The sequence below is a fragment of the Solanum lycopersicum genome, chromosome 1, assembly GCF_036512215.1.
Source record: "Solanum lycopersicum chromosome 1, SLM_r2.1".
NCBI classification, from domain to species: Eukaryota; Viridiplantae; Streptophyta; class Magnoliopsida; order Solanales; family Solanaceae; genus Solanum; species Solanum lycopersicum.
Window position 1 is genome coordinate 75,584,815 of NC_090800.1, and position 25,532 is coordinate 75,610,346.

At 32.9% G+C, this 25,532-nt stretch overlaps 2 protein-coding genes and 2 non-coding genes across 10 annotated transcripts; 3 read left to right on the forward strand and 1 right to left on the reverse strand.

The window, feature by feature from the left end:
* The first annotated feature begins 4,161 nt into the window (after positions 1-4,161).
* Positions 4,162-11,685, forward strand: LOC100736538 (mitogen-activated protein kinase 13). Of its 7 annotated transcripts, none has more exons than XM_069299362.1 (11): positions 4,223-4,790; positions 5,155-5,203; positions 5,513-5,921; positions 6,088-6,215; positions 6,321-6,380; positions 6,505-6,654; positions 6,740-6,895; positions 6,986-7,197; positions 8,180-8,284; positions 8,442-8,608; positions 10,818-11,685. In XM_069299362.1, exons 3-11 carry the CDS (start codon positions 5,813-5,815, stop codon positions 11,108-11,110), a joined length of 1,380 nt encoding a protein of 459 aa, XP_069155463.1. In that variant the 5' UTR covers positions 4,223-4,790; positions 5,155-5,203; positions 5,513-5,812; the 3' UTR covers positions 11,111-11,685. The 7 variants fall into 7 exon arrangements, with proteins under 7 accessions (XP_010322768.1, XP_010322760.1, XP_010322764.1 ...); XM_069299365.1 differs by having other exon boundaries at positions 4,225-4,790; positions 8,448-8,608; XM_026030961.2 differs by having other exon boundaries at positions 4,230-4,790; positions 10,815-11,685.
* Positions 11,686-12,417: 732 nt separating this feature from the next.
* On the forward strand, positions 12,418-12,523 carry LOC112940790 (small nucleolar RNA Z279/snoR105/snoR108). Its single transcript, XR_003245056.1, has one exon. It is a non-coding gene; the product is annotated as a small nucleolar RNA Z279/snoR105/snoR108 (small nucleolar RNA).
* A 2,212-nt stretch (positions 12,524-14,735) lies between these two features.
* LOC112940792 (small nucleolar RNA Z279/snoR105/snoR108) lies at positions 14,736-14,841 on the forward strand. Its single transcript, XR_003245058.1, has one exon. It is a non-coding gene; the product is annotated as a small nucleolar RNA Z279/snoR105/snoR108 (small nucleolar RNA).
* Positions 14,842-15,727: 886 nt separating this feature from the next.
* Positions 15,728-24,885, reverse strand: LOC101262855 (BTB/POZ and MATH domain-containing protein 2). The gene is made up of 4 exons (XM_004229412.4): positions 24,136-24,885; positions 21,280-21,628; positions 16,668-16,944; positions 15,728-16,285 (listed from the first exon to the last, which is right to left on the reverse strand). Exons 1-4 carry the CDS (start codon positions 24,552-24,554, stop codon positions 16,107-16,109), a joined length of 1,224 nt encoding a protein of 407 aa, XP_004229460.1. The 5' UTR covers positions 24,555-24,885; the 3' UTR covers positions 15,728-16,106.
* Between the last annotated feature and the right edge of the window lie 647 nt (positions 24,886-25,532).

Sequence of the window (25,532 nt, forward strand, 5' to 3'; positions counted from 1 at the left end):
AGTGAAGGAAACGATATTTAACATTGATAACAATTTTATGTGTTACTTTTGGAACCTTAATCTCTCTCGACATAAAAAAAAAAGTTATTTATTTATTTTTTATTTTTTCATTCTTTTTAAAATTCAATAATAAAAATAAATAAATAAAAATTTGATTATGTGACTATCGAATAACGTAATTATACATAGACTGAATAGAAGAGAATATTTTGTTTTAACCAACAATATTAAGCACTCCAAGAAACAAAATAATAATTTATAATAATACTCCCTCTATTCTAAATAAGTATCGCTCCAATTCATTTTAACAATAATTAAAAATATCAACAATGTAAGGTACGTATAATTTACTAATTAATTATTCTTCTTTATTAAAATGTTTTTTGAGAATTAAACGTATTATTAAAAAGCAATAATTCTTTAATATAAGAATATAATTAAAAATAATTATTACTATTTTAATCCTGAATCTCTAAAATAACACTTATTAAACTATAAACTTATTTTATTAAAACGACATCTATTATAGAACGGATTAAAAGAAATAGTAAAATATAAAACTTTGTATTTTCTTAGAGATTCACGGGGTACATATAATATACCTACCAATGTGATACATGTAAGCAAATTCCAAAGTCCCAAAGCAGATAAATTTTAATTTCCAATATAAAATTTTCCATATTTTTTTATATAAAATATATAAAAAAAAACAAAGTTTTCCATTTAGCCACCCCAAATAATTCTGAACTACTTATATATGTATTTGGTCTCACTTTGCTATTTTGGATGATGTTATTTTTGATAGTCATGCGTTATTAAAAATATTATAATTTCTCTGTTCTATATTAATTATTTACGTCAGTAAAAATATCATAACTTACTTGTCATTTTTATAAAATATTTTAATTGAACTTTTCCTTCACTTTAACAATTATTTTTTAAAAAGGTCTAAACAAGTTCAGTAAAATATTAAAAGAGTATTTTAAAAGGTAATTAAGTAAAATCTTTTTATTTAAAATTTGCTAAAGAACATATAAAAAAAATATGGACAATTAATACAAAAAGGAAAGAATAGAATGTATTTCGTAAATTTAATACACATTCAAACAGTGTCATACACCACACGACAACAAGGGGTTGTTTGGTACAAAGATCAATAATGCAGGAATTGATAATGCATGGATTAATAATACAGGGATTGGTAATGCAGGGATTATTATTATCAAGTGTTTGGTTCATTGTTTTTTAACTAGTTTTGTGTGTGGTTTAAAGCTCTAGAAAAATGTTCTTTCCAATTATACCCTTGAGTTGTTATGGGATTTTTGTATTTCATGTAATTGGGTCAAGGTAGATAATTGACGAATAATATTATTTTTTCATAGCATTTTTAACTAGATAGGAGAATAAAACTTTATTATCATATTCATTACGTTCTCACTTAAATTATTTGAGAGTAAATAATTGTCATCTATAAATTGGAGTTAATATCTCAAAATGTCACACAACTATAATAATATATAGGAAAAATTTATTGAACTTCGTTTTGTATCAATAAATCATTTTAACAAACTCTTTATCATATAATAAAATAAAAATAAACAATAGATATAGCAAAATTAATTAAACTATTTTTATGATCGAGATGTTTTATTTATATGTATATGCTCTTGTTTTAGACTACTTGTGTAATGTTTAAGAAACTTCCATTAAGAGACAATATTTGACTTATGAATTGTTTTTAAATTCATACATCAACATTAGCATATTAGTCGGATTATCCTATTTTATATTAATAATAAGTAGATTAAATAACTCATGTTTTAGAAATAAAAAGTTATATCTAAATAATAAAATTTGTAAATTAATTTATTTAAACAAATTTATTAGTATAAATATAAAATATAAAATCAAGAAAATAAACAAAATGATTAAAAGGATTTAAGGGGGTATTTTTGTCTTTATGTAGATTAGTCCCATGATATTAAATTAATACCACCAAATGGAAGGTATTAGTTATACACCCTCTAATACCATGTAGGGTGTATAACTAATCCATAGATTGATCCAAAATTCCTACCAAACATAGAATTAAATAATACCACACTTAATACTTAGACTATTTTCCCTAATACTCCTTACCAAACGACCCCTAAACGTGTAATATCAATTATTTGATTCATGGCTGATAAGGAGTAATCAAGTGTGAATAAACTTTGTGAAAATTACAATTTAAGTTGGAGTTAAATAAATCAACTAAATTGGGACTTGCATGCAATGCTACTGAACCTGATGGAATATTGTATAGTAAATTTTGTCAAATTTATTAGGATATTATTAAGAATGATTTGCTATTAATGATTTTTGATTGCTTTGTTGTACATCAATATCCAAATCATTTATAAGGTTATATAAATTATAAACTTTAAATATCTTATCTATTAACTAATATCTCCTTACGTATCAAATTAATTTTATTGAAAAAAAATTGAAGGTTAACAATATTTTTTTTGACACATGGAGATATCCATGCATCAATCAAGCTTTATCATGAAAATATATATTGATATGAAATTTGACATGATAAAAGTATACGATAGAATAAATTGAGATTATATATATAACTTTTTCAAAATAAAATTTTCTAAAATATAAATAGATAATAAAATAGACAAAATCATTATCGATACGTGATATTTTATCAATTTAACTAAAAGAGCTTCTTCAAATCTACCAAAAGCATCAAATAGGGTGACCATTCTTTGTTGGTGTTGAGTTCAATTCTTGTCAAGATTGATCAACAATATGTTAGATGAAAACTTTATTCCTTAATTTGTTAATATTAGAGGCATATATAGGGTGCAACAATATAATATTTTACTTAATTATTGCCAACTATTGATTAAAATACCATATCAGCATAATAAGCTTATCTAATCACATATTTATCGTATTGCAAGCTTATCCAATTACAAATTTATCTAATAACAACAATTTTTTAAACGAATTAATATGAGGTGCAGTTTTGTTGAATAATTTTAAGCATAATTAATTTAGTTCCACGAGCTTATTCTTATGTATATATCTCCAGTTCATAGTTAATATTAGTGTAGAGTCATTTATTTATATTTTTCACTAACGTATATTTTCATATATTAACTTAAAAAGTTTTCCTTTGATAAATTAAAAAAGGTCAATTATCGACTTAAAAAATTATATCAATATGTCTAATAATTAAATTACTTATTAGTAAAATTATAGTAAATTGTCTTTATATTTATTAAAATGATGATTTTATTTGATATTTTAATTTTAACTTTCAAATTTGATATTATAACAAAATCAATTTTTACCAAAATAATTGCTTTCTATCCTTCTCTCCCACCCAATCTCCCTCTACTTAAAAATCAAAATGGTTCAATTGCACTTTTTTATTTTTCTTAAAGAATCATTAGAGTACATTAAATTAATATTAACAAATAAAAAGTCACAATCAAGATATTAAAGGGGTGAATAAATAATAAAATCTTTTTTAAAAGTAAGGTTTTTGAGTTTTTTTCTTTTTATAGGTTAGATCTATTTTTACATAATATGTGCCAAATAATATTCTTAATCAAAAATCTCAGATTCAAATTTTTAAAATAAAAAAAATCATGTTAAAGATATCATTTTTCTAAACTAAACCTTATCATGCATGAATCTAAATTTAGTTAAATATTAATACAAATAATACACCGAACTAAAAGTCAGTTATATAATCCTATATTACATGAGTTTAGTCAATTCAAGAATTTTCCACAAATTACAAGTGTTAGTCACTCTTTTTCTAGTCCAAATTATGACCTCTTTAGACTCTTTTTTTAAATCAAGATTACAAGATGCCCCAATTTAGCAACCAAAGTATTATATTTTATTAAAAAAAGTGAAATATATTTTTCTTCAGGTGGTTTAGGAGAAAAAAAATTAAAATAAATCAACTACTTTACCAAATAAATATACTAAATTATTAGTATTAATCCAAAATGCTCCCTAACCACTACATGTTAGCAAAAAATCTTGTTAATAATATAACTGTAAAATCTAGTGAATATATTCCAATGGGCAATTGTGTCATTTTCACCCCTAAAGAAAAGAAAATTACTAATATGGTCCCCAAAGTTTTATGGATAGAAATTTTCTAATCCAAAATTTCCCTATTTCCTCTCTCTCTCTTCAAAACTTGAACATACAGTAGTACAGATATTCCATCTTCTTTACCTTTTCTCTCTTGTTGGGTGTTTCCAAGATCTGATTTTTACTCAATTTCTCTCTCTAAAAATTGTATCTTTAGCATAGTTATCAACAGTTTTCAATCTTGACATTGTTGTATGTGCATTTCTAGATCATTGACAACTGTTGTTTGTTTGTAGAGCTTTTTCTATTAAGTGGAGTACTTTTATTTACAGCTATATCACAAATTTGTTGTCATATAGTGCCACACACAAACTCCTTTTTTCTACTCAATATTGGATCTTGAAAGCTGTACAAGGTTTTCCCATTCTTTTCCCCTTTCTGTCTGTTCCTGAGATTTGGGGTTTTGACTGCAAAATTGTTGGTGGGTGTTGTTTGAATCTGATCATTTGTGTTGTGGTTACTTTTGGGTGCTAGGTATAGTTTTTGATCTGCAAGTTGGAATTCAACTTGGTTGAGTTACTTTTTTGGATAAGATTCTTGACCTTTTTGCTTATTGCTAGCTGTTGTTTGTGGTTTTGATGCTTGCCACCTGAAGTATGCAGCCTGATCAGCGAAAAAAAGTAAGGGTATTTTCGAATTTGTCAGCTTGGCTACTAGTTGAAGCTATGAGTAGTATGGTAGAATCAGTTACAATACTAAACCTAGTTGTTACAACTATTTAGATTTGTTGTTCCCTTACTAAGTTGTAATGGTTTTTGATTGCGGGTTATTATTAGCTTTAGAAAATTACTTGATAACGCGATCTTCTGATTGACAACCAATTTAAATTTGGACAATCAGTTATCTGGTAAGTTATGTGGATACTCTATCCTCCCACGACTCCCCCTTGTAGGATCCCACTGTTTATGTTGTTGTTGTTGCTGTAGTTATATGGCTTAGGACATTTGGTTGGAGGATTGATATGTTGAGATTTGTATGATTTAGGAACCTAGTTAAGCAGTGACTGGATCTTCTTTGCAGGCTCTGATGTGTGGTGAGTTTAAGGCTAATTGACATATTAGACCTAATAAATGTTAGACTGTGGTATTTTGCAAGTTTAATTCTATGATCCAATTCTATTGAGAAACAGTTGTGGGGTGAATCAAATATTTCAACTTATACAGTTTTGATAAAAAAGAAATGATTGAATTCCTCATAGCCTGTGCAAGGTTGAAATAGCATAGATGCACAATTAAAAGCATTCCTATTAAGAAAGAACGCGTGTAGCAATTGAGTTATAGTAATAAGATCCATTTTGACAGGTCTTATAACTCATCTTATGAATTATAATATCAATGTGCAGGGGTCTGGAGATGTAGATTTCTTTACTGAATACGGTGAAGGGAGTCGATACAAGATAGAGGAAGTTATTGGCAAAGGTAGCTATGGTGTAGTATGCTCTGCGTATGATACCCATCTAGGGGAAAAAGTTGCAATCAAGAAGATAAATGACATCTTTGAACATGTCTCTGATGCCACACGTATTCTTCGTGAGATCAAGCTTCTTAGGCTTCTTCGGCATCCAGATATAGTGGAAATCAAGCATATATTGTTACCTCCTTCTCGGAGGGAATTCAAGGATATCTATGTTGTCTTTGAACTCATGGAATCTGATTTGCACCAAGTCATTAAAGCAAATGATGATCTGACGCCGGAACATTATCAATTTTTCCTTTATCAGCTTCTTCGAGGGCTGAAATATATACACACAGGTTGTATGCTGGCTAAAATTGTGCTTTAATTACTATGACTTTCTTCCACGAAGACCATATTTATGTATTTTGACATTAACATAGCCATATTAGCTGCAATGGTATGCTTCAATCCATGAAAGTTTCTCCAATTCTAACAATGCCTCTATGTTGGAATATTATGCAGCCAATGTCTTTCACCGTGACCTGAAACCCAAAAATATATTAGCAAATGCTGACTGCAAGCTTAAGATCTGTGACTTTGGTCTTGCAAGAGTGGCCTTCAATGATACTCCAACAGCTATATTTTGGACTGTATGCTTCTTAATGCTCTGCACAAAATTTATAACTTCGAAAATAGCTCTGTTTGAGATTAGAGGAACATGTAACATCTAATAACCTGGTTATTTGTTCCTGTAGGATTATGTTGCTACGAGGTGGTATAGGGCTCCTGAATTGTGTGGATCATTTTTCTCTAAGGTGTGAATATACACTTTTTTGCTTTAGATAGTTATTCTGATTTATTGGTGAATCAGCTATAATTTCTTCATTTTATTATGATAACAGCACATTCTAAGATCAGTTTATTGTGATTTGTCCTCAGTATACACCAGCAATTGATATATGGAGCATTGGATGTATATTTGCAGAACTACTGACTGGGAAGCCTCTCTTTCCAGGTAAAAATGTGGTTCACCAATTAGACTTGATGACCGATCTGTTGGGCACACCCTCCCCAGAATCCATTGCCAGGGTAAGTCCCTATTTCCCCCCTGGAATACAAGATGTTATACGGTGATAGTTTTGTGGCTAATATATGGTTGCTTATGTGCCTATAGATAAGAAATGAAAAGGCTCGGAGGTATTTGAGCAGTATGCGTAAGAAAAAGCCTGTACCTTTCTCCCATAAATTTCCACATGCAGATCCCCTTGCACTTCGTTTGCTAGAAAGGATGCTTGCTTTTGATCCCAAGGATCGTCCTAATGCAGAAGAGGTACAAATACTTTGTCTATCTGTTTCCACAAAGTAGTATTATTTGTGACTCCAGCTCCTAACTGGGCTTTTTTCCTTGTTCAAAATTCAGGCTCTTGCAGATCCATATTTCAGGAATCTAGCCAAAGTGGAAAGAGAACCCTCTGCTCAACCAGTTACAAAAATGGAATTTGAGTTTGAAAGGCGAAGGATAACAAAGGAGGATGTGAGGGAGCTGATATACAGAGAAATTCTTGAATACCACCCAAAAATGTTGAAGGAGTTCTTAGAGGGGCAAGAACCTACAGGTTTCATGTACCCAAGGTACATTTGTCTCAAACTAAGTTTTCTTCTTGTCTTTGAACCCGTGTATTGCATGGCTTTCTCCGCATCCATACCTCTTATTTGCATGTGCGCGTCAATGTGTTCATAGCACGTCTGTATAATATCAAAAATTAATTAATCAATGTAGTTCTGGGGTAAATTGCTTTACGTATTGTGAATCAGGGAAGACTTCCTTTTTAGTTTATCCTCCTTGGGGTAGTTCAGAGTTCAAAGGAACACTTTAACTTCATTTCCATGTTAGTCAAACTTTGAGAACTCTTTTAATGTTGGATTAATGGGAGTGGTTCTGGTGTTGTTTTCTTTCACATAGAAATGGGTAAATCTAGACTTCTTATACTCTAGGAAGGTCTTGGAATGAAACCAGCCCATTCGATATGACAGTATGCTTATTATTTTATATTGAAGGTAATTCATGTGGATCTCTGAACTTCCCATACATGGATGTGGTAGTATCTTGGTCAACCCTCATTTTGCCAATCACATAAATTATGATTCATCTTCCTGATAAAGAAAATAGCATGGTTCATCCGACATTGCTTGAGAAAGATGTAGCCAACTTTAGAAGCTTATAAGTTATAAACGGAGGGGAAATATTGCACTTTGACTCAAGTTTTTCTCATTATCTCAAGAAGTTAAACTTCATACTATCATACTGTACTTGGTTCTCTCCCTGGTCAGTCATGCCAGACTTATTATTAAAAATATGTTGTGTTATCAAGCCTCACTCAGACTGCTTTTAACCCGCTAGAGAACTTTTCTCTAAAGAGAAATCATTGATCACTTGGTCCTATATTATCACTTGGTCCTATATTATAATAAGCTCATTATTACTTGGAAAAATCTCATTATAGAGTGCTATTTACTGTTGTTCCTTTAAAGAAAGTAGAAATTTAATTTGGTTTCATCGCGCTTTACTGGAGCCAAAAAGGATTTACTTATAGTTTCTTGTGTCACTCCCCAGTGCCGTTGACAAATTCAAGAAGCAGTTTGCATATCTTGAAGAGCATTATGGCAAAGGAGGCGCTGCTGCTCCACCTGAGAGGCAGCACTCATCATCTCTACCTAGGTTAGTCCCTGGCAGTCATGCTGGTTGATCAAATCCTTTTTTCCTTTGACCATTTTTTATTGTTTTCGTAGTTTTTCTAATAAAAGGAATTCCTGCAAGTTTTGGCTATCAGACATTTCTCAATTATTGCACAACTTTAGCCACTGATAAATTTTAGATACAGGGCTTGTGTATTATACTCAGACAATTCAGTGCAAAATCCACTTGAAGTTGCAAATGATCTTTCTAAGTGCTCCATCAAAGAAGATGAGAAACCACAAGCGGACCGGAGTTCAATGATCCCCATGACAAGGCTGCCTCTCCAAGTTCCTCAGAATGTTCAAGGTTTGATTTCACTAGTTTGTTAACACTTCTAGTAGGGTCCAACATTTGATCTTTTTCATATTTTAAATGCTGGAAATATGTTTTCTGATAGGAGTAGTAATGTTTCTCCTTTGATTGTTGCCATCAATATTCAAATTGTTTTATTTTTCTGAGAGTAGTATTCAGTCTTCTTCTTTTGATCGTCGCCAGCTATAAACAAATGAGTAGCATTCCCTTTTTCATATTGATGATGTTGTATGCACTCATGATTATTTTCTTCCATCTGCATTATATGGAAAGATATATTGGGATGCTGCAGTTTCCTTGCGAATTTGTTAATGAATTAGCACATGCAATGATTTGTTGGATATCTACATGTGTAAAACCTGAAAAAGAAATGTTAAAATTTCTGTCTTGCCAAATTGTGAACAGAGAAGTAGTGTTCCCCGTCTCAGGTGATAAGTTTTCCATTTGGAATGATCCAAAATTTTGGCAATACTAGTATTTATGAACCTTTCTCATGCTGCTTAACTGTGTACTTGTATATATATATTAATGTTTTCTCCTACTCCAAAAATGTACAATTGAATCACTTGGAGTAGTCCTATTTGTTAGTTAACAACGTGTAAATATTAGTAATTTCATGGAATTAACATTGTTTCAAGGACTGAGTTGTCTTAGATGTTGGATATAATTTTTATACTGTTTGAAAAAGATACGGTTGAAGTATTAGATACTTCTGAAGTGTGAATTGTTAAGCACATTATATTTAGGGGGTTGTCAGATGTTTGAGGTGATTAAAGTGTAAGTTTCCTAGGCAAAATATTTAAAGATTTTTTGACTTCTGCCAACTCATCTTTTATTTTTAATTGAAAATAAAGTCGAGATGTTGGTGTCCGCAGACATTTTTATCATGAAAGACTTAGTTATTGGTTTATACATTTGCTTCTAAGTTTCTAGTCAGTGCATTTGCATGAAACACGGAATGTGAGTGTTAGTAGGGAACTAGGGATTTCTAATCGGACAGACTGATAATTAATGATTCGGGTGTGTTTGGTATGAAGGAAAATGATTTCCTTGGAAAATAGGTCTCTATCTTATTTTCGAGTATTTGGTAAGTAAGCAAAAAATATTATCCAAGAGCATTTATATGTTGTCTAGCGAAATGTTACGGAGGCGGCTAAGAATGAGGGGGGGGGGCTAGGGTGGTGGTGGGATGGTCAACGGTTCGGTTGGGTTGGGTTGGGTGGGTGGGGAGGAGCAATAAACTTGGAACGTCATTTATCCAACTTGTTCTCCCTACTTCCATTAGGGAAGTCATTTTCCTCATTTTTTAGGAGCTTGTTTTCCGAACATTATGATCAACCAAACATAGGAAAATTGGATGACATTTTCCTCCATACAAACACACCAAAGAGTTGGTAAGTCTGCTGACCTTCTCTTCTGTGATGAGGAAAAGAGAATTTTATGAAAAAATAGCAACAAAGAGGTGCAGAAAGTGACTGCATCAGGATTTACAAAATGCATCAAGACACCTTGGGGGGGGGGGAGGAGGGGGGAGGGAAGAGAAATGTCTTAAATCATGATTAATAGAATGCAGTCATTAAAAAAGAAAAATGTCTCTTATATATAAGGAGTCCATGATTTTAACAGGTCTCCCATCACACTGCTCATACTTCTGTTATTGAGGCATTCTTTCTTTTTTAAAGACCGGGTTCTCTTTTTTTTTTGTTTCTTTATATTATTTTTTCAGTAAATAAAGGAATTTTACTAAAAGGATCAGCACTAAGTTGGTGATGTTTATGACTTTATGGACATCTAGAAAGCAAAAGTATAAACTAATAGAGTAAACAGTTTACAAAGCTCTAATATACTTGCATATTGTACACCCTATAAGGTACTGTTACTGTCTAAGTGAACCCGTCTCCGTGTATTTTCCCCCGTATCAGTGCACCACTCTTTTTGTAGCTTATTCTGAATTAACTCTTTGAAGTGTCACTAAGGATGAAATCAGTAGCAATGGTGAGAAATTCTACGTCAAGTCCTGTTCTTCTCTAGCTCATTATTATCGTTATTATTATTATTAATATAAAACAGATGTAGATAGAACTGATACATGATGGCTTTGTGTGCTCACACCCTACAGAAGAGATACATTGCTTAGGCGATAATAGGCTGCTTTAGTACTTAGTGCCTTTGCTATGTTATTAAGAGGAGAATTTTTCAGCAGGTGGTGCTGCAAGACCTGGGAGGGTGGTCAGCTCAGTGTTGCGCTACAACAACTGTGGAGCAGCAGCTACAGCAGCAGAAGTCATTGAACAGCGAAGAATTGCAAGGAACCCTGGCGGTCCAACTCAATATCCCATTTCCAATACTTCATACCCTAGAAGACATCCCAGCTGTAAAAATGAAAGGGGTGAAGATAGTACTGAAGTTTCAAATGGGGTGCAGCCTAAACCTGAACAGTACATAGCAAGAAAAGTAGCTGCAGCACCAGGTGGACCTGGTAATCAATGGTATTAATTTTGGAATCTCTGATCAGCCATGTTACACAGCGAGAAAAGTAGCTGAAGGATGGTTCTCATAAAACACACCATATGCAAGCTAATTTGACTGTCAACCGTAATTTTCTCACACAATGCCAAGTTCAGGATTGCTTGGTTATTGACACGGGCACATGAACTTGAAGAATCCCAGTGTGATTTTGGTTGGTTTTGTTCAGACATCTATGTACAACTCGTTACTTATATTTGTCCTCTGAAGTTTAAAAGGTTCGGCATGGATTCTCCTCCATGGGCAACTCTTGTTCTGTGATCTGGATAGAAATGGAAGCAAGTGCGATAAAGATGGATGTTGGTAGCTGATTACATGAATTACTACTGATATCAGTTCACCCCTACATGTTTGTTCTTTTCCCCTCTCCCTTCATTCTTTGCAGAATAACTGTAGAGGCTTTATACTTTTGTTAATGACTCAGACATTGATGATCTTAACGTGTAACCTATGACATTCTTTATTAAATAAGGACCTCAATGTTTCTGATGTTCCTGCACTCTGTAAAGCAGAAGAGGGACATGAAACTTTTGCTTGACGCCTAACTGATTCTGCTACCCATCTCTGGAACATGGCTTTTTTTGTGGATCCATCTTTTCAAGCCATTGTTTAGTTGAATCAATATGTGTTGCTCTTTTTTTAGTCAGCCAAAACTTTTGAATTTATATAGGATGGGCAGATTCGAACAAGTGCAAGTGAAATTAGGACTAAAATAAGAGTAGGAACACAATAAATGCTTGTAAAGTAGCAGCAGCAGCAGTAACAACACAGTAATCTGTAATGAATATCAGATCCTTAAAGCATAACATACAAAACCATTTGGAATATCGAACTTCAGATATACAACTCCATCCTTCTCTTGCTTCCTTTTGCTTATGATCATCAGTATTATACTCTATCATGGTCGTCTTCTTCTTCATCGCCATTCATTAAGAATCAAGTTGTCGTTTGATTTACCTTTCTTGTGTCCATTATCATTTTCAATATTTACAGTTTTTGTTAGTAAGATTCATATCTATCTACACACTTTCACTCTTGAGTGAAATGATGGCCAAAGTCATATCAGACATTCATAGAGAATTACAGCAATTTTAGCAAGGAGAGGCTACCAAATGCTGAACCAACAGCCATACAATATTTTATCCAGAAAAAAAAAAGTAGCCTTTGGAAGTAAATATCCCACACTGGATAAAGAAGAGAGCTGTGGGGTTGTTGGCTTGAATAAATAATATGGGCTGTGACTTTAAAAAATTATGATCCTTCAGGCAAGTTTAAATGGGATGTGATGAGTGGTCATTACTCGCAATAAATATGCGAGAAGAGCGTTCCAGCCCAGCCTGGTTACGACAAAATGGGCGCTCTTATTATTACCAATCTGATCCCTGTACTTGAATCCCCTCCCCCCAACCAAATATTCCCTCCCAAATAATTATTTTTTTGTTTCAAAGTATTAATTCTGTATTCTTATTTTTTCTTTGTTTTGTTTTCTTTTCATTATAATCTTCTTCTCTACTTCTCTTTCACTAGTAATTTTCTAAAATAGATTTTTATTATGTTAAGAAAAGACATTAATCTTTTTTCATGTTTTATCTTCAAGTATTTAATGTTGAGCGCAAAAAACATAGAAAAAAATTTATTATCTTTTATTGATATGTTAAAATGATGAGTAAAATTTATTTTAGAAATAAGTGATAAGTAAAAGTGAACAAAAAGAATATCTTTAAAATCATTTTATCAAGACATGCTTAGTCGGAAACAATATATGGTAAAATACCTTATCAATAATAATTTTTTTAATGAATGTCAAATCAGAGTAAAACAAGTAAAAATGAATAGAGGAAATATCATTTTAAGCCCACCTCTCTTAATATACACAGTAATTCTAGGCATATTACAAGCCCTATTTTTTTCTATGAATCAAGTGTGCTAAATTACACATCAATAGCCCTCTACTACTCATTCCACTAAGGGCTCGTTTGCTGTGAGGGATTAAAAATAATAGTGATGGAATTAAAAAGTTTTATGTTATTTGATTGTCAAGGTTTGGAATAACTTATCCCACCATTTATATATCATAATGATGAGATAAGTTATTTCATATAACATGGTTAGATATTGGATAAGTTATGCCAGAATAGCTAACTTCAGAATAAGTTATCGTGAGCTAATTTGTTTTCAACCAAACGCCCCTAAATTCCATAAAGCTCATTAAATCATTTTCTTCTGTCTACTAATATTAATAAACAGGGATAGTTGCATTGCAAACTTAATAAGTGTTTGTAATGTACAAGTAGTTACTCCCACAATTCCCTAAAGAACTAGTTTCAACTTTTAAGAAACTCAAAGTAATAAAATTAGAAAAGAAAGGGAAAAAGGTAACTTATAGGGTAGGATGATGAAATGAATAAAATTTAGGGAACATTAGCGATTAAGTTATAATATCTAACATAATTATTCAAAATAACAACACTTTAAAATATTTATTTAAAATGTCTGGATGACAGTATTTTAGAAAATAATGTGTATTCAAATTTTATCATTTAAAATTATTTTTATTTATGAAACAAGTCCTCGGAAAAAATTATAAATCAATAGAAAAAAAAACAATACCCATTAACCTTCCTTTACCTCTCACGTTTTTACCCCACCTTTCACGTTTTCAGATTATCTCTCTCCAACGTGCTCACAAATTGTTCATCAAAATATATATTTTAATTCAAGAAATTTTCTTGATTGTTAAACGAATTTTTTTTATAATTCAAGAGACTTCTCTCGATTGGCAAGGTAATTTCCATTATTTCAAATTTTGTTTATGGGGTTACTAATGCACAAGTAAATACGGGTTCAGATCCGATTTTGATGAAAATAATCGAAAAAAAGAACATAGCCGGAGAAGGAGAAGAAGAAGGAGGTTGCAAAATTGTATTCATACCAAAATTATATTCATATTAATTATTGTTTGTCAATTGTTATTATTTTACTCATCATTTGTATTTTTATTTTAAATCATTATATTTCTTTTTTAGTTTTTAGTCATTCAAATAGGTAAATATTGTATTTATACATAATTTATAGAACTGTGACGAATATATTATAAGAAGGGAAATAGAAACTTATTGGTATTCATTTTTTCGTTTGAAATACAAATCATACTAATATTTGAAATACATTTTAGTAAGAGATGTTTTGTATTTTATTTGGCTAAAAGCAATATAACTTTTATGAATACATGATGTATAAAATTACTACGAATACATCACAAGAAGGGAAATATAAAATTATTGGTATTCATTTTGCATTTGATATACAAAATGATATTGAAACATGACCTGATATTTAAAATAAAAACTGAGCTAGAAAATACTTTATGCAAATTTAAAGTGGAATAATAATATAAAAAAATTGGATATTGAAATATAAATATAATTTATTTTGAATACAACTTATTCTATGTATTGTGTATTCATCGCAATTGTATTCTTCTATGGAACTAAATATCCCACACTGGATAATGAATAGAGTTGTGGGGTTGGTGGCTTAATAAATAATGTAGGCTGTGGGTTTTAGAAATTATGATCCTTCAGGCAAGTTTTAATGGATGTGATGAGTGGTCATAACTCGCAATAAAAATGCGAGAAGAGCGTTCCAGCCCAGCCTGGTTACGACAATTTGGGCGCTCTTAATTTTACCAATCTGATCCTTGTGCTTGAAATCCCCCGCACCCCATCCCCATACATCCCTCCCAAACCTTTTTTTTTTCTTTCAAGCATTTGTTTTCTTTCCATTATAATCTTCAATATTATGGCATTGCTTGTTACCTCCGTTCACTTTTATTTATTATTTCTAAAATTATATTTAAAAAAGACATTAACTTCAAGTATTTAATGTTGAGAGTAAAATATGGAAAAAAATTTATTGTCTTTTTTTGTTGACATGTCAAAATGATGGGTAAAAAGAGTATTTTTCAAATCTTTTCAACAAGGCATCTTTTAATAATAGTATATGATTAAGTACATTATCAATAATTAAAATGTGACATATAAAAATGACAGAGGGAGACTTTTTTTTTTCCCCTATAAATCAAATGTGCTTAATTCCACATCAGTAGCCCTCTACTACTTATTCCACTAAATTCATAAAGTTCATTGAATCATTTTCTTCTGTCTATTAATATTAATAAACAGGGACAGTTGCATTGCAAACTTATGAAGTGTTTGTGATGTACAAGTAGTTACTCCCACAATTCCATTTAAAAAACTTTTAAGAAACTCAAAGTAATAAAATTAGAAAAGATAGTTCTTATATTGTCGGCTGATGAAATGGATAAAATTTATGGTCCTTGGTTCGATTCAATACATTTTAAATGAGTCAATCATTTGAAAATAAATTAAATATAGAAGTACCCACCAGTGAGAAACCTCTAAAAAAAATACATCTATTGAATGTGTATTTAGTATGAAAAAAAAAATATATGTTTTCATTCATTTTCAGACTCATTTTTGGTCTGCCTGTTTGCCATGGGTTTGTGAACAAAATGTAAACCAGAAATCATATCATCAAATTCAATCATACATGAAAACCAGGATATGACACGAAAAGTCGAACCAGTCAGCCGGATAGGCGCTTTAACTTGACAAGATTAAAATCTTCAGTATACAAAGGGAAAGAAAGAAAGAAATCACACTATAGCAGAATCAACAGGTGTTTGGACCAACCAAGCACCACTGTTGAGATACAATCCTAAAAAGAGAATTGGTTGAGCACCTACTACATCACAACATATTGTAGGCACATCCTCATCCACCCTCTAAGGTTAAAGATCATTTACTCAGAAACAGAACAGTATGAGAGACCGACAATCCGATAGCATTTCTGGACTATATGCACCTTATAATCAATTTACTTTACCAATTGGGGCTGCTAAAGAATGATAGCAACTTCATTATAAATTCTAAGTGGCTTGCGCTCAATATATCCTTTGCTTCACTCTTCTTCCATTCACGTCAGTGCCATCCAGAATGTGCCCACCATGTACATAAGAAATGATTGCATGTTCATTCATCCCAGCAACATACTTAAGCAATTCCGTGATGACAGAAGGGCAACTCTCCTTCAAGTGATCAAATCCCTCAGATTGCATCACAGCTGATAACAAAAAAGAAAAAGAAAAAAGAAACAGATTCAATGGCCACATTGAGTTCATCTGGTTGCATTAAAGCTTAAACAAATTGAAAACCAGTCAGACTATTTAACAGGAAATAAAATTGAAGTGCAAACAAATGATATGTCCAGTTGCAGAAAAAATGAAAAACCCAATGCTGCAAACTAAAATAGGACTACACTTTGAAGATTAAGAGATACTATCAAGCATAAGTTCACCGATAGATGAGTACAATCTCCAGTAGAGGAAAAATTTGGGAATGCTTTGCTTGATGGCTTAGTGGACAAAATGACTGAATAATTGGTGGTTCAATAATATAAGTGATGAAAGAAAAGTTCTCCAATTAATAGGCGTGCAGTACTTTACCTTTCAAATTTTCAGGCAACGCGATGAACTTAAGACACACAGATTTTAGTTGGACACAGTGATGCTGATCTGCCAAGGCTAAAGTTGTAGCAACAGTGTTAATTGTAACATCCTCACAAAGTTTAGCCTCACAAAGTGCTCTCAATCTCTCAAGACCATACTGGTCAGCTGCCGCAAGCAGATGCTGAGCCATTAAAGCAACTGCCCATTTTGTATCGAGACCCACAAGCTCTTGTAAATCAGGGAGAGAATCCCAATAGATGAAGTGGAGCAACGCCTGAAAAGAGAAAAAAAACAAAAAGATAAGTTCTATCAGATGCCAAGATGCTTTTTAAATTATTTATCACAGATGCCAAGTTCATATGTTCAAACTTGGGAAATATCAAGTGTAATAGTGAGAGAGCTATTTGATGACATAATCAGCAGAGAGATCTGAATGCTAGTAAAATGAGGAAACAGTACAAAGTAAAGCATAACATAGCATAAAAAAAAAAGAAGTAATAAGCCTGATGGACTCTCTAGAGGACAAACAATAGGAAGATAGAAATCATATTGCAGGCCAACATAGAAATCTCTAGGAAATATAACAAGAGAAACAACTTTAGAGTCGAACCCCCCCACCCCCCAAAAAAAAAATAGTCTCAAATGATATTTTAATCCTAAAAAGTAATATGACATACTTTCCTTTTTAGTCCGTCCTAGAAAGAACCGACACATTTCTATATTAAGTAACAATTTAACTAAAAGTGTATATTTTACCCTTAATGAAATGATCTACAACCACAACTTTTGCATCACATTTTGGACCACAAATTTTAAAAGTCTTTCTTTCTTCCTTAAACTGTGTGCTGATCAAACTATCTCTCATAAAGTGGGACAAAGGGAGTAATATTTTTTGGTCAGTGAGCAATGAAGAGAGCTCGAGCCACTCGAGTGCAGGTCTCTTAATAGGTATGCTCAAAATTGAGTTTAAGAACCCCCATATGATAAAAATAACATGACCCCACCAGCACTGGCAATTTATGGTTCAAACCTTTCTGCTTCTAAGATGAAACTTCTCTCTCCAGAGGCGGGCTCTAAAGCCTTGAGAAAAAGCTAGTGCCTTACATCCACGAAACTGAAGGGGACCATTTCTTACAGCAATAACAGATTGTAGGTTTTCTTTACAAAATATAGAGTACTATTCTTAGAAAAATAAACTTCTCATATAAGAGGAATTTATTAATAGAAGTTTGACATATATCATTCTAGAGTATCGTCTCAAGAAAGATCATATGCATCAGCTATATTATCAATTGAAAAAGAATTATAAGAAGAAATCGATTATAGAAAGGTTATTGATAATTTTGCATCTTAAAGAGCTAGAAGAGTAGACTGTTCTACAAAAAGTTCCAAGGCTTCCATTCAATTCTGGCTGTAGGCCACTAGTGTGTTTGAGCTGCCCCCGTCTCTCTCACACACATTGTTTCGCTATTTACTGGTTTTAGGGGGCTGGGTCACTACCTGCTTTACATGTAATTTCGTAAGAACAGAAAAAAAAAATACAATAGTCAAACTACAGTTCTTTCAGCCTAATGAAGCTGTAACATTAGTAGTGGTGTCTAGGGCTTGCCTCATGCACATCTAAAAGTCTTGAAGTGCAATAAAAACCAGGTTGAGTGCTTCGCCTCACTTAATTGTTTGGTATAGTCTCTAACCAGTGTTCTCAAAAGCTCCGGGGGGTGCTTTGCCTTGCTTAAGTTGCGCTTCAGTGTAGGCAAGACACTGCCCATGAGTTCTATCTTTAATCTAGCAGTACTAAACAACAAAATATAATTGGCAAATAAGTAAAAGAAAATATTATGAGGTTTTTATATTTTTCTTGAATGACATTTTTACTTTGCTTTTCCCTTATCGCACTTTTGTTTACTAAAGCCCACTTCAATTGCACTAGGGGGGCCAATTTACCTGGAACACTCTTTAGAGCTTTTCGCCTTTGACAACACCAGCATTAAGGTCAGAAGGCACACAATGGCAGCACTAGATAATAGATGTAGTTGGCAAATTGATATGTTAATTGTTGAGAAACTAAATATGAACGAATATTAGTGATTAAGAGTGAAGTCCAAATTTTAGTATTAAAAAACTGGCTCAAAAATATAAGATAACAACATCTCACCTAAATCAGAAATTTAAACTGTTCCTAACTTGGATGATTTTACTTCATTGATTTCGCTTAATTAAACGGATTTCAATTCTTTAGTCCAAATAGTTATTGTTGTGCTCGTATTTCCTTTTCCTTGCATTAGATGTATTTGTTATTACTTCTTCTTTAGCTTTGTTTAAAGGCCATATTTTTAAGTTTGCTTTGTATTTAAACCCGCAGAAGTTAGCGCTTCTTGTGCTTTCTGTTTCCGACTACTTATGGGTAACAATATAATAGTGTACTAGTTTCAGAAAAATCAACCCGATACGCATTACGTAAACCTGATTGATCATAAAGAAGACTATAACGTCTATAAGCTCAATAGTCTTGTTAAATCTGATTGAACATAAACAACACTATAATGCTATAAGACTCCTCAGTCTTATTAAATCCGATTGAACATAAACAGAACTATAGTGTCTACAAGACCACTAATAGCAGTAGGATTCCAACTTATCTTCGTAAACAAGACTATAAGGGGTCGTTCGGTAGAGTGTATAAGAATAATGCTAAATAGAGTGTATTAGTAATGCTTGCATTAGCAATGCATGTATTACTTATGCTTTCATTAGTTATACATAGATTATTTTTATGCATTGTTTTATTTAATGCATTATAAAATAGCATGCATTGCATAAAAAAATTAATTTACAAAGATACACTCCACTATTATGGTAGAGATGTAAAAAGGGTTTTGAGGGGCAATTGGGCCTTCAATCATGCTAATGCATGCATTAAAACCATTGCATTGCTAATACCTAGAAATCCATGGTATTAGCAATACACACCTTTATACACAATAGAGTGTATAACTAATGGTTGGAAATGAGTACCAAACAAGGTACTAGTAATACACAAGGCTAATGCATGCATTATTTTTCCTAATATACTCTACCAAATGACCCCTGAGACTACTAATAGTCGTAGGATTCCAACTTACTTCCTCCCCTAAACCTACGTACAATATGACTTCTAGTTAGCCTGATAGGCTGATACAACATCATCACTTCGTCCTTTGACTTGTGCAACTTCCCAAACAATATCAAGAGTTATGATGGTACAATCCTCCCCGAGGGGGCTTGCTAAAGTTAACTGCAAGGGTACAAAAACCTTCACCAGTACTTCTTAAGGAGTAGACTGGTTCAGATCCAACATCCAATAACTATTATAACCTCAGAAAGGTAGAAGCTAATACCATACTGTGTATGGTGGTCAGTCTGGAAAGAAACAAATGGAAGATGTTTTGAAGATAGATCCAATTCCATCCACAAAGTTAAATGAAGCTGTCTAGCATCTCTACTTTTTTGGTATAAACAGCTCCGTATAGATGATATAGATCAGATTATAGATTTGATAGGAAATCTGTAATTATCCCTTTTTTGACGTAGCCAGCATATCCTTAATGCTGAAGAATTCAACCTTACCAGCTTTTTTTAAAAAAAAACTATTATGGCCTCAGAACAATGCATGGCAAAGACCATATACCCACTGTTGATAGCTTTTTCCATTGGGAATAGCAGTATACAAACGACTTTAATGCCTTGTAGATATATTTTTCTGATGCCTAACTATTGTTAAGACAAAATCCAAATTTGAGCACCAATATTATTCCCTCCATCCCATTTAATGTGAAGGTATTCCCTCAATTCCAAGCTATGTGACAGTTTGAATCAGCACAGAATTGATGAAAGAAATGAAGACTTTGAAACTTGTGGTCTTATACATGAGCATTTGTGTGGTACTAGAAGTTTCTCATCAAGTGTAAAATGGAAAGTTTTAAATTAAAGTGTTTTCACATTCAGAAGTGATTTTAGAAAGGACTAGAAAGAATAATGTCACTTAAACTGGAACAAAGAGTTCAAGACGGGAAAAAGACATCCGAAACTTGAGGTCTAAAATTTCATGGACAAAGGATAAACTGTAAAGGTAAAAATTAAAAGTTTATAATATAGAAAAGTGTCTTCTATTTCAGGTAGACTAAAAATGGAAGCGTCACACAAAATGTAATAGCAGGAGCAGCATACAACACAAATCAAATGCTAATACATAGTTTCACTGAGGTAGGAGATGAAAAGGTTGTGAAAATGCAATCTCCAAAGATTCTGCTGACAAAAAATATAACCCTACATATTGTAGATAGAAACAAACATCACTCAGGAAGGGAAGGGAAAAAAATCAAGTACATGTATTTGTAAATCTAACAGCACAAAAGACGATTGTAAACCCAAAGAAAAGGAAAAAGAAAACCATTATAGCTATTAGTTGTACGGCCATGGCATGTGTATTTACCAGCATTTTCTCGTTTTTAGATTTGAACACACAACACTTGGAATAACATATAGCAACAATGGGCATAATACTCCCTTCATAAAGAACAATACAACAGAAGGGTCAACAGACATGCGAAAGAAAGAGGAGATCTCAAACCTTGAATACTGGAGCCTGTATTTCTTCGACTCTAATACTTTGTATGTTCTCTTCCTTCAATGGACCAAAGAGTTGTGCCCGAAGCACAGGGGAGCGGGCAGCAAGAACCAACTTGTGTGCAGCAAAGACTTCACCTTCAACTTCAAACTTTATATCAGCTCCCTCTCCACTCTCTAGGAGCTGCCCAAAATGAAGCCCAATGTCTGACGGTGGCACAGGCAGGGAGAAAGTCTTTGGTGTTTCATTGTATGATCTGACAACACCAACAGTACATTGGATCAAGAGACAATCATCTTTCAGATAGTCTGATGTTTCTAGTAATGTTCTCCTGAAAAAGCGTTTATAGCCCCTGCAAAGGCAACCGTGAAACTGTAAAAGGTTAACATGTACACTGATGGAAAAAAGAAATAGAAGAGTACATGTACTATAAATCTAAAATCCCCCCAAAAGAGATTACCTAAAATGACAGTGAGCTAATAAAAGAAGTTCCCTAAATACATCTTTCACATATTACTTTCAGTATTGTGTAGCAAATGTGTTATTTTATATCACAACCATCACCAGTCAAAAAAACTCCGCCACAGAAATCAACAATTGGTTTTCTCACTTCCCCTCTTTGTAACTCGATCCCAATCATGGTTGAAGCGTAGAATCTTTTCCACCACCACCCAGTCACTCGTCACAAAGACGCAAATGCCAAGCACTATCCCTCAAACATGTCCTAAGAGCTCAATGAACTCATGTGGATGGGCATCCCTCAACCAAGGAAAACCTTTCAATGAATAGTAATCCAAACACAATGCATAACCCTACGAGTGACACCAGTGTTTGGGACGCGAGAGGCGACAAGGGCCTGCCTTGCCACGCGGCGAGGCGCTCGCCTTTTTTAATTGAGGCACCAATTAATACCAAAAATTAAAAATATTTAATTGCATATATAAATATCCATTGAATTCACTATTGTACAAGTTGCAACAAATACTATATTAATTACTATAGAAGAATTAATTTTTTTTAAAAAAAATAATAGACAGCACAGTGAAAGCAGTAGCATTCAGCAGCACTTTACAGTGAACAAAGAAAACAGAGGAGCAGTGAAGAAAACAGAGGAAAATAAAGTAGTGAAGGCAGCAAACAGTAGTGAAGGCAGCAAGCAGTGAAGAGTGAAGACAGCAAACAGTTCAGAACTTCAGATTTCAGAATTTAAGATTCACTCCACAAGAAATTGAACAGAAGAAAAGAAGAAAATAAGAGAAGAAGCGGACTGAAGAGAAGAAACGAAGAAAAGAAGAGAAGAAGAAAGAAAAGGGGCCACATCTTTCGCGCGAGTCGACTGAAGGAGAAGAAGAGATCGCGAGGTTGAGGAGAAGAAACGCGAGTCACGACTGACTGGAAATATAAAAAAAAAAAACTAATTTGACTAATATTATTAAGTCAAGACCTTTTTAAAAAATTTAAAACAAAAAGCGCCGCCATTCAGGTCGACATTACGTTGCCTCACGTTGCCTAATTGATATCGCCACGCCTCACTGAGAAATGGCGTTACATGGTTGCCTCGCTTCACCATAGCGCCTTTGGCGAATGACGAGTGCCATTAAGAACACTGAGTGACAAATCATTTTACTTTTTTTATAAGAGGCCAAAAACACATTAAGGATGACTAGAGGACAATATGATTTTGAGGCTCGTCCTAATATTGCAGCAACAGACGCTAGGAGGTCCATTTTCTGGAAGCTGTATGAGAAGGTGGCCTTAATTATGGATATACCCGAGGCGGCATGTTTCACTGGAAAAGGTGAGTATCTTTGGAAGGAAGAGAAAGAGCAAAAATATATATATTGCATAGATGTTTGAATTGAGTTGCTTATACTTCACTTTAATTGACTATCAAAAACCTGAAAAATTGAGTTGCTTATTTTCCACTTTAATGCACCCAACAATGTTTGAATTTGTAATGATAACCTCAATCAGTTTCTAAGCACCAAAAAATGGAAACCATGATACAAATTAAGGAGGTATTGTTTTTCCTCTAAATATTTCAAATTATATACAAGATGGAGATAAATAGGGTAAGATCTTAAAACATGGGCTCATTTTGGTTATAGGAAGCTTGGACAGAGTGAGGGTAAAATCTTAAAAAAAAAGTAAAAAGGACAACTTAAATAAAGAACTAAAATCATTGCATGTTAAATCAAGAAGTAGACTAACTTAATTATGATTGAAGAAATTTCATTAATATCGATCGCACTAAATATGACTTCATCACGCGACTCCAGATTAGACGGCCCTAAAGTGGGCACCAGAAATCAGCTGGGAAACCTAAAAAGACATCGCACAAAGGTCATCTTTGTGTGCCAGAGTAAGGCGTGCCTCTTAACTCCAAAAAATTCATCCAACTACAAAAACAAAATAGAAGACCCCCTTATGATTCTCCACTGTTATAAAATTCAAATCTTCCACATTTTACAAACCACTTATACTCAACATTCAACTTCACCTTATGCACCTTAGCACTCAATTCACATAATTTTAAAATGTAAACATACCGACACAGCTCATGATGTAATCCACTAGAATACAAAAATATGATCCAGATCAAACAACTAGAGGGCCAGACACAATACATATTAATGAATAACTCAACTATGCCTGAAAATCTCAAGTACTTGGGGCTTGAGCATCCTCTATATCCATTCTATTTTCATGGACCCACTTTGTTCCAGCACTAACGAATCATCATTTAAAATACAACTTACTCCCCGAAACATGAATCTAATGTAATTATATACCAAAGCAATATAAACAAAAACAATAAATCAACTTAACTACATGATACAAATGTGCAAAACAAATTACCACATGCTACCCCGGTATTTGAGTGTGTAGGGACCCGTCTCCAGCACCCTACCAAAGTGGGTATGAACCTTATGCCTCTCGTTACCACTCTGATCCATAAGAGACAGCTCAAACAAAGCTCTAACATCGGTAGCATCACTAGCAAGGGCGATGAAAAGAGAAACATAGGTACCATTATCCTCTGAGCTTTTTCCATCGGGATAAAAGTAAACAGCCCAAGAATGACCACCCACAGTAAAAATCTCGGAAGTTACATATTTCCCAATTCCCATACCTTTAGATAAGGCGTAACCATCAACCTTAAATTCATGGGACCCATTAATCGTATCGATCCGAGAGGTCGATGTGGTTGTTGTGGGTTGAGAAGATGATGAATTTAGGGGTTTTGAAGGTTCCGATGGAACCCTGAAGGTACCCATATGATGAAAGATTGGATTTTTTTTGTAGAATTGAAAGAAAAGAAGATCCTTTAAGCTAATGGGTCGGCAAAAAAATGGGTAGAATTGAGGAAAAAGATTGAATCTAATCGGTGAAAATTGATGGAATTGAAGAAACGGATCGACCCATTGGCTTAATGGGTCGGTAAAAATGGGTGGAATTGGAGAAAAAATTGGAGAAGAAGAGGTTTAGGAAGATGGAGGATTAGGGTTTTGTCGATATGGGAAAGATGGGAAACGGTGTGAGGTGAGGTGATCAGAAAAGTATTCAGACAGAACCATTTTCAACAATTTATGCATAATATTTATAACCAAAAAACTACTTCTAACATGTCTTACAATTATTTATTTTTTTATTAAAAATAATAATTTATTTATTGATAGGATAATAAAATAATAGTATGGATTACTCCATGTTCAGTGTTCACACAACGAAGATATAGTTTTTCGTTAACATAGATTATCTCGTTGTGGCGAGACGTTTTCACTCTTAATAAGAAATTTTGAATTTGAATTATGAGTATGGAGAAAATTTTGTTTGAAAGCAGCATCTTCGAACAAATCTTATAGTATGCGATTTAAAATTAAATAAAGTTTCAATCTGGCCAACAAATACGAAATGAAAAAAAAATTATTTGACAAACATAATACGACAATAAACTTCTCAAGTTGATCTTTTCTTGTAATTCGTAGGTCGACGTAATAAATTACTTATTCACTTTTATTTGAAAAGAGATCAGTTTGGTTAAAGGAGATAAAATAAGGTCAACATTTTTGTTATATACAATTGATCATTAATTGCTTTTAACTCTACTAACTTTTTATATTTTACTTTTGAGATATTTATCATCTAAAATTATTTGTGGCGAGAAATTAGAATTGTCTATATAGTTTATTAAATCACTAATAGTCGTATGTTGTTATAACATATGATATTTATATATACTATACATCATAAAA

Bases quoted from the DNA above. Each gene is read 5' to 3' on its own strand.
- LOC100736538 (XM_010324458.4), top strand. From the start codon at position 4,767: ATGCAGCCTGATCAGCGAAAAAAA. The intron at 6,216-6,320 runs GTATGCTTCTTA...TTGTTCCTGTAG, and splicing joins CAACAGCTATATTTTGGACT to GATTATGTTGCTACGAGGTG. The intron at 6,655-6,739 runs GTAAGTCCCTAT...ATGTGCCTATAG, and splicing joins CCCCAGAATCCATTGCCAGG to ATAAGAAATGAAAAGGCTCG.
- LOC101262855 (XM_004229412.4), bottom strand. From the start codon at position 24,554: ATGGGTACCTTCAGGGTTCCATCGGAACCTTCAAAACCCCTAAATTCA. The intron at 21,629-24,135 runs GTAATTTGTTTT...TTGCCTTTGCAG, and splicing joins AAATACCGGGGTAGCATGTG to GGGCTATAAACGCTTTTTCA. The intron at 16,286-16,667 runs GTAAAGTACTGC...TTTTGTTATCAG, and splicing joins GTTGCCTGAAAATTTGAAAG to CTGTGATGCAATCTGAGGGA.